The 15,901-nt window shown below is 35.9% G+C and overlaps 1 protein-coding gene across 5 annotated transcripts in view; it reads left to right on the top strand.

The window, feature by feature from the left end:
- The window catches only part of TMPO (thymopoietin), a 28,983-nt gene extending 16,220 nt beyond the window's left edge, over window positions 1-12,763 (top strand). The window contains exons 3-9 of one of the 5 annotated variants that reach the window (XM_044454951.1): window positions 1,038-1,196; window positions 4,823-4,923; window positions 7,600-7,707; window positions 7,811-7,906; window positions 8,332-8,445; window positions 9,271-9,365; window positions 11,265-12,763. In XM_044454951.1, the coding sequence (XP_044310886.1) occupies window positions 1,038-1,196; window positions 4,823-4,923; window positions 7,600-7,707; window positions 7,811-7,906; window positions 8,332-8,445; window positions 9,271-9,365; window positions 11,265-11,547 (956 nt within the window). In that variant the 3' untranslated portion in view covers window positions 11,548-12,763. Of the gene's footprint in view, window positions 1-1,037; window positions 1,197-4,822; window positions 4,924-7,587; window positions 7,708-7,810; window positions 7,907-8,331; window positions 8,446-9,270; window positions 9,366-11,264 lie in introns of all 5 variants that reach the window. The other 4 variants (XM_044454950.1, XM_044454953.1, XM_044454954.1 and 1 more) reach the window with 4 other exon arrangements.
- The last annotated feature ends 3,138 nt before the right edge of the window (window positions 12,764-15,901 follow it).

Below are 15,901 nucleotides of genomic sequence, written 5' to 3'. Positions count from 1 at the left end.
TACATATTCTAAGTATATAGATGTATCTATCCCACCTTTCTTTCATTGTGGAATTCAAGCTGGCTACATAAAGTTTCCGGGTGGTTTCTCCTCCAAGCACTCCTTCGGACTTGCTTAGCTTCTGCATGGTGTATGTGCCTTCGGACCATACCCTGGGGCTATATTAAATACACTTTTAAAAATACAACAAAAAAGAGTAACTTATTCAGTTGTCTTTTGAAGGAAAAGCTGTGATGCATAGCCCTTATTTTCTTCAGAATATTCACCATCAGCAGCACTACCACTGCTATTTACTACAGAGGAAGAAAAGGAGTTACAGGAGAGAAACTGGCACAAGACCCTGATCTAAAGCACTGTCTGAACTAGGAACCTGTATAGGTTTTCATCTGTCAAAATAAAACTGGGCAGCTAAGAATACATTTTTAAAAATATATATAATACAATATTTATATAGGCCCTAGGATATTTCTAGGCCTAGCAATATTTTTATATCACTTCTTAAACTTCTTATTCTATAACCTTTGCTTCCTTCTATTGTGAAATTGGTTTTTCTGACTTTCCCAGTACCATTGCCTGCTTCAATAACTGCATGAAGCAATTTAATCTAAAACCTTGCATCAAGAATGTATCTTGCCTGTTACTCTCTTAGCTAAGGGGTTCCCTCTTTTGTTTGTTCCCAGATTTAGTTAATTCTGATGTGAGTTATCAACCTCATTGTTATTTTATGTCACCTTGAATAAATCTGAAGATTTTCTGATTTTAATAGTTTTCATGTTAAGAATTTATATGTTTAAAGGAGATGTTGCTTTATAAATACCTGAGAACTTTCAATTTTTAACATATTTTCTCCCACCTGTTATGGGATTCCTTAGTTCGAGAACTATTGGAGAAGCACATAAGCTTCAAAATGTTTAGCCACCTGCCATCCACTGTCTGCTGATACTTATGAGTGGTAGAATAGTATAATTTCTTCTTATCTTTTGAATAGGAACGTCTTGCCCATCTTAATATATCCAGTTTTTCTTGTTCTCCTGCAGCTACTACAAGGAAGCTCTATGAGAAGAAATTACTGAAGGTGAAAGAACCAAATCCAGAGCTAAGTTATTTCCCAACTGCACCAACAGTTTCTTCATCAGCAGAAAATAATAAGCAGAACGGAAATGATGAATCTGATCAATACAGTGACAATGAAGAAGGTACAGGCATACCTTGAGTTCATTTCCAGACCACCACAATAAGTTGAATATAGCAATAACCCTGCTTACATATAGTTACATACTGTTGGCTGACTGGCTTAAGAGGCCTAGCTTTTGGTGTGTTTTTCTATTGGACGTGTCTTCCTCACTAAAATTAATCATTTCTAGCTTCCTCTCACTTGAATGCTTAGGGGGCATTGTAACGCTATTGGAGCTAGTGCTTTGTGGGCATTCTGAAGTGGCGAGGAGAGCAGTGAGGTTCTACAGCAATGTAGTGTAACCTGGCTGCATCTCAGGCACCCTTTCTTGTGCTCCAAGGCAAAAGATTTTCATGGTGAAAATTGGATGCCCATAATCCTTTGAGTTCAGTGGGTTATGGGTAGTCACATAGGATGGTGCTTCCCATACACTAGAACCAGTGTGTCATGATGGTTAGAATGTTGGATTGAGGACATGGGACGTCCAAATTCTAGTCCTCATTCACCCTTGAAGCGCGCTGGGTAGCTTTGGGCCAGTCACAGACTGTCAGGCTAACCTCCCTCACAGGGTTGTTGTTTTGAGGAAAAATTGAGAGGAGGAGAACCTTGTAAGCTGCCTTGGATTTCTTGCAAGAGGCAAAATGGTGTGGTATAAATGTAATGCATTCCTATTATTATAAATAATAAATTTAATAAAATTAGATCTTACTAAGATTAGATTAAAATATTTTTAACCAGCTTTTAAAAATCAGCAGGAAAACCTGTAATTTCTTAAGGTCAGAATATTAAATTTCCAGTGAATGTCATTAAATGCCTTTTCACAACATCCAGAAAAACAGTCTGTTGGGTTCTATCAGTTTATTCCAATCAAGTCAACTTGACATTTCAGCCTTCTCTATGTGCTTTATAAATTTTGCTTGATTTAGGAATGAATTGCATTCTATTGGCCATATTTGCAATCAGTATTTTAATGTAATTGTGGCTTGTTTTTACATACATTTATTAAAATATTTTATCTTAAATTAATTAAAAACAATAACATAGAGACAATACACAAAAATAGTAAACAATACAAGTAAGAAGGATTTTTTTTCAAAACAATTAAAACTATACAATAACAAAGACAGTGCATCCTTCCAGAGACCTTTGGTTACATGTTAACCAAAGGTTTACTCTCTCAGGGGGCTACACTCCCCTTCCAAAACCCCTCCCTTTTATTAATACATACTAAATTTTAAAAATCCTCAAATATCAGTTATCATATCAGATACCTTTTTACCTTGATATCTCAAGTTAACTTGTCTTTAACAGCTATATTACAAACTTCTCTATCCCAGTCACTTAATTGATAATCATATTTTACTTTTCAGTTCTTTTCTATCATCAGTCTAACTGCTGTTAATAAATGCATTGTTAATTCTTTAATATTTCATCCCTATTGTTCTCTATCAAATATTGACAATAATGAGATTCCAGGATTTACTTCGATATTTCAATTCAATATTTTACTAACTTCCTTAAAAATGGCTTTCCAAAATTTCATTGTATATTCACATTCACATGGAAATATGTACCAGCTTTCTGATCATACTTCTAACATATATTAGAATATTTATTATCCATATAATTCAGTTTTACCAGTGTTAGGTAAAATTTTTCATTTTAAATACTGTTATTCTACCAAACCATGGTAATCCAGTCTTTTTATATTCATTCATTTTTGCTTTTATTTCGTGTTTCAATTTATCAAAATTATTCTTTTTTAAGCATTGTGAATTTTGGTAATATTTATAATACTTAATAGTTCCACATATCTTAACTTCAGATTTACTCTTGATCCTTTCCTTCTCTTCATTATTACAACATCATTGTTGATTTGTCTCTATTTATCTGTATCCCCAGTTATGATTGATTTATATCCTGCCTTTTTCCTACAAAGGGTTTAAGGCAGCTTACATCATTCTCCTCCTCCATCTTATCCCCTCAACAACCCTGTGAGGTAGATTGGGCTGAGAGTCTGTGACTGGCCCAAAGTCACCCAGTTGGCTCCATGGCTGAGCGGGGACTAGCACCCAGATCGTCTGAGTCCCAGTCCCATGCTCTTAACCACTACACCACGCTGGCTTGGATATTATCTTTCATTAAGACGATCTGGACCGGTTTTAACAAGTATCTAAATGATAATCTGAAAACAAAGATCTTAAAATTCTGGAATGGGTGCCTCTTTAAATCACAACTGATCAGACTTCCCTCGCATTGTTTTTATAAACATTTCTTTGTAAAAATTAGAAAATATGATCACAGCATCTCTCAGAAACATTCTGGATCAATGTTTAAAAGTAACACAATATAATCTCTTTATTTCCTCTTGTTCCTATTTTTCCTCTAAGATCATTTCTTTAAGCTTTCTGTCTTCTGAAGATGAGCTTTCAGCAGTGCCCCTTATTTCAACACTTTTTTGTGGGATCTATCTTCCAAATCGATCACCTTTTCCCCAATTCTTATATTCTATTTGATTGATAGTATAGCAGTATTGTATTTTTAGGTAATTTCTCTGTCTCTTGAAATTTAGTATTCAATGCTTTCATCTAATTCTCATCTTGTTAGTGCTTTCTGATTGCCTGCTTTTATCTGAGTAACAATATTTTGAGGCATCTTTTTATTGTCTTCCTTTAATTCTTTAATACTGGTTTCTAAATGTGCAAGTCTAGTAATTCTGGTTAAGCATTTTGTTAGTGGAAGGTGCTTTCACCCAGTTTTCAAGGAAGTGCACTAACCTACCTTTTATAGCTCATTCCATTTAGTTGGGGCTGCCAGTCCTGTGTGTACTGTCTTTGGAGGACTGCTGTGGAGTGGAGGGGGCTGGAAAGAGCCTTCTACCAGTCTAGTTGCGTGTGACACAACTTGAGTCCAACTTCATAAAAGCAGCAGTGTTCCCTAAACTAGATTTCAAATGTAAAAGGTATTGATGCTTGAATACAATAATATGTTTCTGCTAAAAACAGAATATCAAATATATGAAATGTCAGATTGTAACTCAGTGATCTGATTTTCATGTAACAAGGAGCCACCATGGATGAATTTTCCTGTTGGGCTTTCTGTTGCTGTTGCAGCTTCTATTTTGAATATTTGAAGTGCAGCAAGAGGGAATACCAAAGTTTATGCATGACTCCAGTGAGAGTGGGTTGTTGAGGTGGTTGATAAATCAGCCCCCCAAACCCATGGGCTATTTAGGGTCTCATGTGGCTTGCTAACCACTCCAATAATCCACCTTTGCCAGGTTTACATATAATGTCAAAACTACAGTATGTCACCATTTACAATGACAGCTGCTGCCAGGATGAGAAACCATGTGACAAAATTCACCCAGGTGGGCCTTTTTTTTACATGTGAATCAGACCAATGAAATGCATTTGGGCAATGGTCTATTTAGAGATGAAGTGTTTAAATAAATTCAAATGCAAGCACATTTTACCAAGCAATTTATACATCCCTTATCAACCTTCAGCCTTTAGCATCATTTTCCAAAATAGTGTTTAAAAATTATTAAGCAGTTTTAGATTGGCTCATTTGTTTGTTTCATAGAAACAGTGTTTATATAATATTGGAATTTACAGCTGCAAAAAAGTAATAGACATTTATTCACAGATCCTAAAGCTGAGTTCATACTTGAGAAGCGGGAACCACTAAAGGGTAAAACAAAGGCTCCAGTAACACTCAAACAAAGAAGAATTGCTGAATACAACCAGGTATTATTATTAACATTTTCTTACCAACAGCTCTTCTATAAAATAGTAGGTATCTGTCTTTAAATGTTGACATTTTGATATCACCTTATTTTTACAGTGCTATGAGCAATGATAATGATTTATTTATCACAGACTACTAAACTACAGTCTTTGTAATGCTGAATATTCAATACAATGTAGTTATAGAAAGTCGTATTATCAATCTTCTTCAGAAAAGTTGGGAATCTGAAAGAAATAAAATATGACTGAATCTAATATTCTCCGACTAATTTTTTTTAAGTGAAAAGTGTATTTTTTGAATGCTCCAAAATATTTTGAACCCTCTCTTCCAATTGACTCTTTTCATACTAGTTTGCTGTTTGGTGCCCTTTGTTTGAAATGTGCTTCCTAAGAAACACAAACAGCAAATCTGAATTAGCTTCATTTGCTCAGTGTTATTGTTGTGTCTGCATGATGACAGTCACTGTTAGTACAAGAGCTATATGAATGAAAATAAGTTTTCAAAGGAAAAGCCAATCATGGAAGCAAAGGGGTTCAATGGTGCACGTCTGCCAAATGCCAGATAACCCTAAATGTCAGATAATGGAAACAAGGTGGCCCAGACCTTGATAATTTGGGGGATATGCCTTTTTGGTACCCCTTGAAAAAAAAATAATTGCAGATGCTCTCCTTTCCTTCTTTCCCCTGAAAGAAGTACTACATTTTAAGGGAGGGTTGTGTTTGTAAAATCTGCTCCCTCTTTCTTTTGGTTCAGGATTATTAGTGTGCATTACGTGGAGTGCAAGACACATAAGAACTAGTTAATGCCATAATTGTCTAGCAAAACTGCTTTCATAGTTGGCAGTATATGCCAAACAAGGTGCAAATTGTCTAGACTTGTTGAACAGAGAGAGTAAAGTTTGACTATCTGCAGAAGGAATAGTTATAGTAATACTTTTCAGCATGTTTTTCATAATCTGTATCATGCAAAAGAACAGATCTGTGATGAAATTATATTTCTTGAAAGCATAGTTGCACAGTTGTGCAATATATTTCTTTATGGATCTTTATTTTGGATTTCTAGATGATGATGTGATGATGATTCCCTTAGATCTGTGAAGTAATATCAAAGGTTGCAATCCTACATGCGGGGGTTGCAGCCTGTGACCATAACACTGTGAGCGCAATAGAGCTTACTTCTGAAATACAGAGGATTGCACTGTGTACTAAGTGTATTTGGGGCCTCGGTGTTCTCACATATTTGCATTCCAATATTTCAGAATTAGCTGTCCATACAACTAGAACTACCTTTTATATGGAGAGTAAATATAAAAATACTAATGCTTAGTTGTACAACTGGCATATGTCTAGATGTAAAGAATTTAAAATTAAGTTACTGAGTATAGTATAATTATTTTTTAAAAAATAATTGCAATACCACCTGTGACTTTTTCCTCCACTTCAGAACTTAGAACTTGATTGTCTTATTTCTGTAGGTAGTCCCTTTTTGTGTTGTATTCTAAGGAATAATGCTGCTTCAATGTAATAATTATCTTGGCCTGGCCTGCCTGTCAAATACTCTTGTGGCATCTGTTACCATTTTTATATCTAATAAATTCTATTAGGCACCATCCTATGCAAGTGTCTGTAACCCTCCAAACTCTGAGAATTATAGGTATTCATTGGAAGATGGACAGTCTTGGAGGCTAAGATTGTGCTTGTATTCTTCTTGCCCCCTTCCCAAAAGAAATTTAGACAGGTTATTTCAACCATCACAAGAAGGAAAAGGCTGAGGCATCACTGGGGTTCTTTGGAGGATGGTGGTCCCTCGCTCCTCCCCCCACCCTTGACAGCCCAGAAGACAATCGTCAACCTAAGGAGTTGAAGTGTAATTAGAACTGCATCCACTGCAAGGCAAGGGAGGACCCTCTAAGGTCACAGTCCCTGCTCCAACCTCAGAGTGTTTTACCAAGGTTGCAGCTGAGACACCAGACTCTCCTGTCACCCTTCAGACAATGTCAGGAGGCCATAGGATTGCACCCATAAGCTATCAGCCAGAAAATGCTTCAATTTTCATGGATGTTCTTATCTTTAAACTGTTTTCAATCGGCCAAACATTCACAAAAACAGTCCAGAGAGCCATGAGATTATTGCAACTGTATATAAAAGTATTAAATAAATAAAATTACAGCAGTCCTAAACACACAAGGGAGTAAGTCCTATTGAACTTGGATGTTCTGATATACTCTATCAGAATAATTAATTTACTCTTTGCTGTCCTGTCACCAATATTTATATTGGTATTCATTCTGTATTTTAATCAATTTTTCTAAATAGCCAAGAAAAGCAAATGTAGCTTTTTCCTATAGGCTTTATTTAGAGCACAATAGACCTCATGCAGGCCACATGTCCCTCCAGCCTGTTTTTATGACGGCTTACCCTGTGTGAGATTGTATGAGATTTCAGTTTTTTAAATCTATTGTACTAGTTAAGGGCTGGCCTTTAAAGTAGATTCCTTTTTTTAGATAGCCCATTGATGCATTACTTCAAGGAGTAAAGTACCATAGATGCTGGTATAATGTTTCCTTGTAATTTGCATGCAAGATACTGTGGCATTAGGTGGAGATCATCTGATGTAGGTATAGAGCATTCATATGCTTGCTAATATGTTTGATGCTTAACTAGAACTATTCTCAGGATGGAGTTACTGAGACTTTCTGGAGAAGTGGATCTTCGAAAAGTGGACTTCTGCAGGCAGTTTCTAGGGAATCTCCAAGAGTATCAAGGAGGACACCAAGGAAAAGGGTGATGCAAGGCTAATTTGCAATCTAGACTTATTTTCCTCATTCTCAGGGCCCCAGTAACAACTGTACACTTATTTTTTATGTTTTTGTTTTTAAACAAACAGGTTGAAACTACAATACCGTTGCCTGTACATGATGCAGTAATATCACAGAGTACTCCTATAGCTGATACTGTAGTGGCTTCAAGCAACAACACCCTAGTAAATATATTGAATTTGCAAGAGGTGGTATTCTATAATTTTCCTCCTCCTGGAAAAATTTGGATTAAATCTAATTTCTTGAAAAAAAGGAAAAATTGTGGATTTTTAAAAATGCTATTGGTCATCAATCTGATGCAAACTCAGAGCAAGTAAAAGCACTAGGAACAGTATTGAACTAGATCTTCCAAAAGCTCCTTTTCCCATATGTTGTGGAAATTGCTTTTGCTTAAATGCATTGGGGGAGGGGGCCTACCTGGAAATAGCACACTAGCTGTTTTCCTTCCAGTTGACTGTCATTTTTATTTTAAAATCAATATACACAAATGTGTGAGGGTTGGTTTTTTTATTTGTAAGCTACCTGGCTTGGTTAAGATTTTATTGCCATTTTTTCTGTTAATTCTGAGTCTGAACAATTTGAATTCCAGCAGGTTGTCAATAGGGTGCCTGGAAATATCAAGCATGCAGATCCTATACAGTCAATCAGTGACTTCTCAGAGTTGGCCAGAAGAACATCAAAGAAACCATTGATGACAGCTGAAGTAAATGAATTAAACTTAGATTGGTAGACAGAAAGGGGAGGAGGGATTCTCTTACATTTACATAAAACAGTAATTTTGATTTTCATCTGAAGGTATTATACTAATTGACTTAATTTAGAACTATTTCCTGGCTTCAGATTATGATATATTTCTGGCTGCCATTTTTGCATGTGTTTGGCATACAGGTATTTGCAATATCTAACAATTCACCTAACTCATAGCACATAAATAAGATTTTAAAAACTAAATTTATATAACCAAGTTGGCTAACCATATCTAAAGTAGTTGTTTTGTAAAGAAAGTAAAAAGGCTTCTCTATCATGGGTATCAATTATTACTTTGATCACAAAATAAAATTTGTGATTTCACTGCAAGTGTGTGTTAACTATGCTAAAAATAGGATTCTGCTATTGTGTTCTGCTGTACTGACAGTATTTATACTTTTTACCATAAGAAATTGGAAAGTCCATATATAAATTTGTTCATCATGTTCAGTAGTCTTGATCAAGTCAGCTAGCATAGAAGTGGTAACTGTGCCTTTTAAAGTTTTCATTTACCAGGATAGTCTTTGTGACTTAACATTGTGTTTCATGTTGAAGGAACAAAATGATGGTACTGAAGATACCTGGACTCAATAAAGGGCCAAACATTTCAAAGTAACCAAACTTTAATCAACAGCTAAACTCCATGAATGAATCTTCTTAAATTTCACTGATGTACCAAATACTCTTCAAAATCACACAGGGACACGGCTGTGCACTCTCTAGAAATTTTCTGCTGTAATCTATAAAGATTATAATTCTTTCCTTTTCTGACTATGTATAGGTGATGGAGAAAACATCTACAGAGGAAAGAAGAGTAGAAAGGGATATTCTTAAAGAAATGTTCCCATATGAAGCATCAACACCTACAGGAATTAGGTAATTCAGGATGTAATTGTTTTTTAAGATATGCTGTCACCAAGGCTTTAGAACCACTCTTATGCCACTGAGCTAGGCAGCACAGCATTCAGCATTGGGTGGTGTTATCAACAATTTTTGGAAATCTGTTTTATAGGAGTGTTGAGGATTCTGTTTAGATGGAATTAGTAAGGCTTCCCATTTTTCATGCTCTTCAGTAGCACCAAGAAAGCTTGGTTTTCAGTAGCCCCAGACATATTTCAAAGTTTATCTGTATTATTTAAATTGGTACTTTTAGGTGTAGCTTGCATGCTTAGGTACTTGTCAGTTTTCCAAATCACATCATAGTATCATACCATCAGCTCTTGTCCTAGAGTTTCTGTAATTTAGCGATACCTAGATTGAAAGGCTCTGTGGCATTGTTTTAAATTTAGTCATCAGTACTGAGCAAAATGCAGTGATGACACCCATGCTCAGTCCAACTCCATTGATGCTAGGGAAGCAGAACCTACCACTTGCAGAGTGGAGGTTTAGAGCTTCCAGGGACAACCTGAAATGACTGGAATTCCTCTACCAGCTTGCCCTTTTCCAGGAACAAGTGCTCTCACTTCAGGATTTGCCCCTGAAAGCATTAAATTGCCAATGTACAAATGGAGGGTGGTATACCTGGCTGTTTCTGACTGCAGGCCTCAGACAATGTCTGGGAGCCATAGGACTAATAGATTAAACTGTGTAAGGAAAGTACATAGTATAGTTCTAAACTGTTTGCAAAGATTCCAACAAAAAATTGTACATAACATCTAAAACATATTAAATGTACTTCATTTTTTTCATTGTATATTTCAGGTCTAATACTTGCATTTTGGAATTAAAAAAGAGAGGTGTTTGTTTACTAAATGGAAATGAAATGAATGTGCCAGAGTAGATCATTCTCTGTGACATTAAGAAATGGTCTTACAAGCTAAACATTTATAGTGCAAATGAACCAGTTAGTCATAGTAGCATAATTTAGCATTTTCTAGAAAGCCTGATAAAGTTTCTCTTTGATTCTGAAATGTGTTGTACAGAAATGGCTTTTCACTGACACCTTTGAGAATATTTTTAAACATTCTCTTCTATATAAAAAGCATGGATTTTTAATAATTCTATGCAAAGTCAGTTCATTGCTCCACTGCAGATAAAAGAGGCTGAAAGGGAGATAGAACTGCATCTTGATTACCACACAGTTAACAAAGTGATTTCTTAAACTAGATAGATTTCTTTAGTACCATCTTGTCAAAGGCCAGAGATCTTAAAAGAAGGGGAGACCTAACATATTTAGATAAGCAGGCATGTGAATTTGATGAAGCATAAAATGTAAACACAGATTCCACATAAGGGCAGCAAGTCTTGCATTAGTTAACCCATGATTTCCATGGATATGTGCCACCTTCCATTTCTGATTGGTGCAAATGGAAATGATCAGTATGACATGCAAACCTGGATGTGTTTCTTACAGGCCAAGTAACCATGTGATTAACCCATGGTTTGTTCCTGGATTAACTGTTAGGTTATCAGTCTGGTTTGCATTTCATACAGACCACTAACAGCCCAGTTGGAGGTTTTCTACTATATGTGGAAGCTGCTAGTTTACAATGCTTATCTCAGCAAAGCGTGGTACATGGGTGGTACACTGAAAGTACAAACAGGTCCTAAAACTTCTAAATATTTAACACGTGTTAAATACACTTCCCATGTCTTATCTAGATCAGGTAAGCTGTTTGTACCTTCTAATAAGTTAGTACTTGACTAGCTTCAGTGAGTGAAAACACTTGTCCATCTTCCCTAGAACTTTCTGAAAATAAGGTAGAGATTCCTATATCCCTTTTTTAAATTGAAGTTTATATTCAACTTAAATAAAAATGACTTCTTAATTAACAGTGCTAGCTGCCGCAGACCAATCAAGGGAGCTGCTGGTCGACCTATAGAATTCAGTGACTTCCGACTGGAGGAAACCTATTCATCAAAATATATCCCTAAATATCTTGCCTCAGCAGATGTCAAACCAGAAAAACCAGCAATTAAAAAACGCACCATTCCTTTGTGGATAAAAATTCTGCTCTTCGTTGTTATTGCAATGTTCTTGTTTTTGGTCTATCAGTCTATGGAAGCCAACCAAGGAAATCCATTCTCTCAGTTCCTTAATTTAAGTAATACTGCATAGGAAAAGACAGAGTGAGCTTTTATTTGTATGGCACACACAACTTGGTCTCCTATTTTTAACTGTAAAGATGTCTTCATCCTTCCTCATCTATTCAGAGACTGCATACAGACAATAGCAACATGAGAATTTGCAAAGTGAAATAACCAATACAGTAAATGGACATCACTAACTTTTCTCAGAATTAGGAGATCACTTTGTGCCATAAGGCCATATTTTTAGATCTCCCTGGAACTTCTCGTAGGATTTATTTTTTTAATGTGGACATCATTACATTCATTTGAAATTGTATATTTGTTTTTGCAAGCTTGGAAGCTCAAAAGGGGCAAAAGTGTTAGTAAAATGTGAAGGTGTGTTTAAATGTTTTTACTTCATGCTAAAAAGATGCTGTACTGACATTTCTCAACTTTTGCCTGTTGTTCCTAGGGATGGAAGAACTAATAATGGGAAATGCATTGATGCATTTTGTTGAAACTGTGCAGCTAAATTTAGTGTATTGTAGTTTTGATGGGAAATTCAACATTTTTTTCTGTAGAATACTGTAACATCTTAATAAATAAACTGTAAACCTATTGTATACATTTTTGTATCTGTCTTAGTTTTAATTGTAGTAATGCCATTTAAACTTAGCCTCTATTTTTAATCATAGTTCTATTTTAGTGGTTTATCTTATAATTGCTGATCTAATTGGCAATAGGTGTCTTTAGAGTAAAACTTATTTATTAGTAAAATTGTGTGAAATAAAACTTACATTAAATAAGTTTAATTACTTTTTTTACTGAATAATTGATGTTAAATCATTAACTGCAGAGTTACATTTGAGGCTTAGTACAAAAGGGTTCTGTTATCAAGCAAGACCTTCTATTTTTACATAGGTAAATTGAATGTCATGTTTAGATAAAAATAATTTCCAACTGTATTTTGTTTGAAGCATCATTCAGGTTCATATTCCACAACTTTGATTTTTCTGGTATTCAAAGGGCATTTGTTATTCATGTGATTAACTAAGATTAAAATGCGCTGTCCATGGATGCAGCTATTTTAGTCTGCTATAATTTGTTGTCACTCACTTTTCCCAATCAAATAATTTCCATTCATTTTTATTAACTGTGGATTATTACATATTTAAAGTGAATGTATCAATTTGCAGTATATATAGGATCATGGTTATTACTGCATATACTATACAAAATTGCAATAAACTTATTTTTAACCCTAAGCTATAGTCTCGCAGAAAGTGGTATCAGTACAAATGTGTAATGAAGCACAATCTTTTATTCCTTAAAAAATGAGCATTTAACAGCATGATAGTGTGCAAAGTTAGGCACAGTTTAGATGGGATCCTAGAACTTACCTGGAAATAAGACCTACTGAACATAACAGGACTTACATCTAAGTAGAAATTCTTCGGATTCTAATGCACAATTTTAAAGCTTTTGGAAGTATCTAGCTGCATAAGTTCTGCGTGTAAGGCTGCAGTTCGGTGCAGTTAGGCTTCTTAGACCGCAGTGACTTCAATGGGATTTAAGTAACTTAACTGCACAAAAATATCCTAAAAATTTGGCATACTAATATGCTTGTTACTAGGCTTACTAAAAACCACTTACATACCTTCAGTACTTGTATGTTTCATAAAAGCCTGTGTGGTGTGGTGGTTAGAGTGCTAGGGTTCTAGTTTCCATTTGGCCATAAAGCTTACTGGATGACACTGAAACTCAACCTACCTCTCAGGGTTGTTGTGAGGATAAAATAGAGCTATGTGAACCTTCTTGGGTCCTTCACAAAAAGAAGAAAAAAGGTAGGATATAAATGAATTGTAATAATAGGAAAATACTGAATAAATTAGTGACCACCAATGCATTCCTATAGTCATGTAAAATTCATTGGGGCTTACAGTCTGGGAATTCATTTGTTTAAATCTAATAAAACTGTTAAATATGATGATGCTGGTAATTCTTTTAACACACAGCCAGTGCATTGAAAAACTGTGTATTTGACTGTAAAGAGGAAGAGTTGTAGTTCAGTACTCAAACACCTACTTTGCACACAAAGTTTCCTGGTTCAATTCCTGCCATCTCTAAGACCAGGACAGACCAAAACTCTGCCAGTAAGTGTGGGCAATATTGAACTTTTACAAGACAATTCCCCCCTGGTTGCATACAGTTCAAATGCTGAAACCACATTTGCTCTTCAGACTAATACCTATAGATACCTAAGAATTGTGTAGCTGCTACTAAACATTTAAGTTAATTTGGAAAATTCTATCTCAATTGCTCTCAAATGATCTTCTCTCTTTAATTTTTTTAAAGTGAAACATTAGGCTTTAACATGGGACCAGTCTTAATTATCTGAAAGGAATTTCAAACAATTACTGATTGAACTAATAGTCATTTTTGCAGGAGCTCCTTGAACCATGAATATGAAATCCAAAGAACAGAGTGCCAGTGGAACAGGAAAATAATATGTAATATTTATTTTTAGAATTAGTTTTTGCTAATCAGCCCAAGCGCCTTTTAAATAAAGCATGTAATAATAAAAGAAAAAAATAAAATAAATTGAACAAAAGACAGTAAAATGAAACAGTATAAAGGTGAGGGCAATAATTAAAACTACATACTAACCAATGAACAAGTTAAAATTGTCAGAATAAAATCAATTATTAAAATACCTAGAGAGAGAAACTATTTTCGCCTGGTGCCAAAAAAATTGTAGTGAGGGTGCCAGGCAAATTGCTTTTGGGAGGCTGTTCCATAGCTGGGGTGTAACTACAAATAAGGCCCCTCTTCTATTAGCCTTCCTCCTTATCTCATTGGAGTATGGCTCTTTCAGAAGGGCCTCCAAAACAGACTTTTGGACCTGGGTAGGCACAGAAGGAAGCAGGTGGTCCTTTTAAGTACCTGGTCCCAAGCTGTTGAGAGCTTTATATGTTAACATGAGTACCTTCAATTTTGTAGGCTCAATTGCAAGGGAGTTATCACAGGAAGAGCAACACAAGGAGTTGTGGGTAGCCTTGGATCTAAAAGCAGTATCCAACAGCATTGCTGAGCTTATGCAGTTGATTTAGAATTGGCAAAAGCAAATCTAGCATAACATTAATTGCATAAATTAAGTTTCCCCAGGAAATATATTGCGCTACATATACTATTAGTGTGCCACTAGCAGTTGCTCATGTTAATGGACCGATTATTCTACCAGATGTGAATCAGCTATTGGTTCCAGGTTGCCACCACACAAATTATCCAGGTTGATTTGTGAGTAAGCCCTACTGAACTCTTTGGTTTGTTTATAATTTGTACATATAATTCCAGCCTTAAGGTAACCATTCCATGCATAGAGCTGAATGGGTATCCACCCCGCCTTCTCAATTGGCCATCACACAAATTCAGCAAAGCATAATTAAATGGGTCACTTAGGATTCAATGCTATGGCCAGTTCTACCAAAGCCAGTCAGTGCCTTTGCTCCATCTCAAGAGGAGGGGGAAAGCAGTTGAAATCAGCAGTCAGGGTTTTTGAGGACAAGGGTGGGGGTTAGGACCATAGAAAGTCTTATTTAAAAAATGTCTTGGGAGTTCCTATGTTCAGCAGCATGTCACATGATATGCCAAAACAGCCATTATTGAAAAGCTGTTACGACCCATATCACTGATACTGTGAGATCTGAGTTTCCTTCTGGGATGATGTAATCTACATGCATGCTAGTTGGATAATTTTCCAGAAATGTTTATTTGTAGGAGTAAGCAGTAAATCAGTTCATAGATGACACCAAACTATTTAGGATAGAACTGTGAGGAACTCCAAAGGGATCTCTCCAAACTGGGGGCATCAAAACAGCAAATACAATTCAGTGTAACTTACTGTAAAGTAATGCATTTTGGAGCAAAAGATTCTAAACTTCAAGTGAGCTGATGGAGCCTGAACTAACAATGACAGATCAAGAGATCTTTTTTTAGGTAGAGGGGGAAGCTCAATGAAAACGTGGATCTAGTGGGCAGCTGCTGTGAAAAAAAGTCAGCCTCCATGTTAGGCATAATCAGTGCTTTTTTTGACATAGAATGCACCGGAACGGAGTTCTGGCACCTTTTTTCAACAGATTTTCCAAGTTTTAAAAATAACTTTTGAAAATTTGATGTTTGGTCCATGTGGATTTGAATTGCCCTGTTGAGTGTAGCAGGTTGGCGGCAAAATCATTACAACGGTGAATGCGGACTGCTTGTGTGTCAAATCCCATGCATGCGTACTTTGTCTGCACTGGTTGTGATGGCGCTGCTCGGCTTGTGATGGGTCGTGTGGTCGTGCTCTGAGTGCATACTGCAGGCGGCAACCATTATGTTTTGTTACACAACTGACGTGTGGGGGT

The sequence above is a fragment of the Varanus komodoensis genome, unplaced genomic scaffold (assembly GCF_004798865.1).
Source record: "Varanus komodoensis strain SLA01 unplaced genomic scaffold, ASM479886v1 scaffold8, whole genome shotgun sequence".
Lineage (NCBI taxonomy): Eukaryota > Metazoa > Chordata > Lepidosauria > Squamata > Varanidae > Varanus > Varanus komodoensis.
The sequence above is the reverse complement of the archived record's forward strand: the minus strand, read 5'-3'. Positions and strand labels throughout refer to the sequence as shown.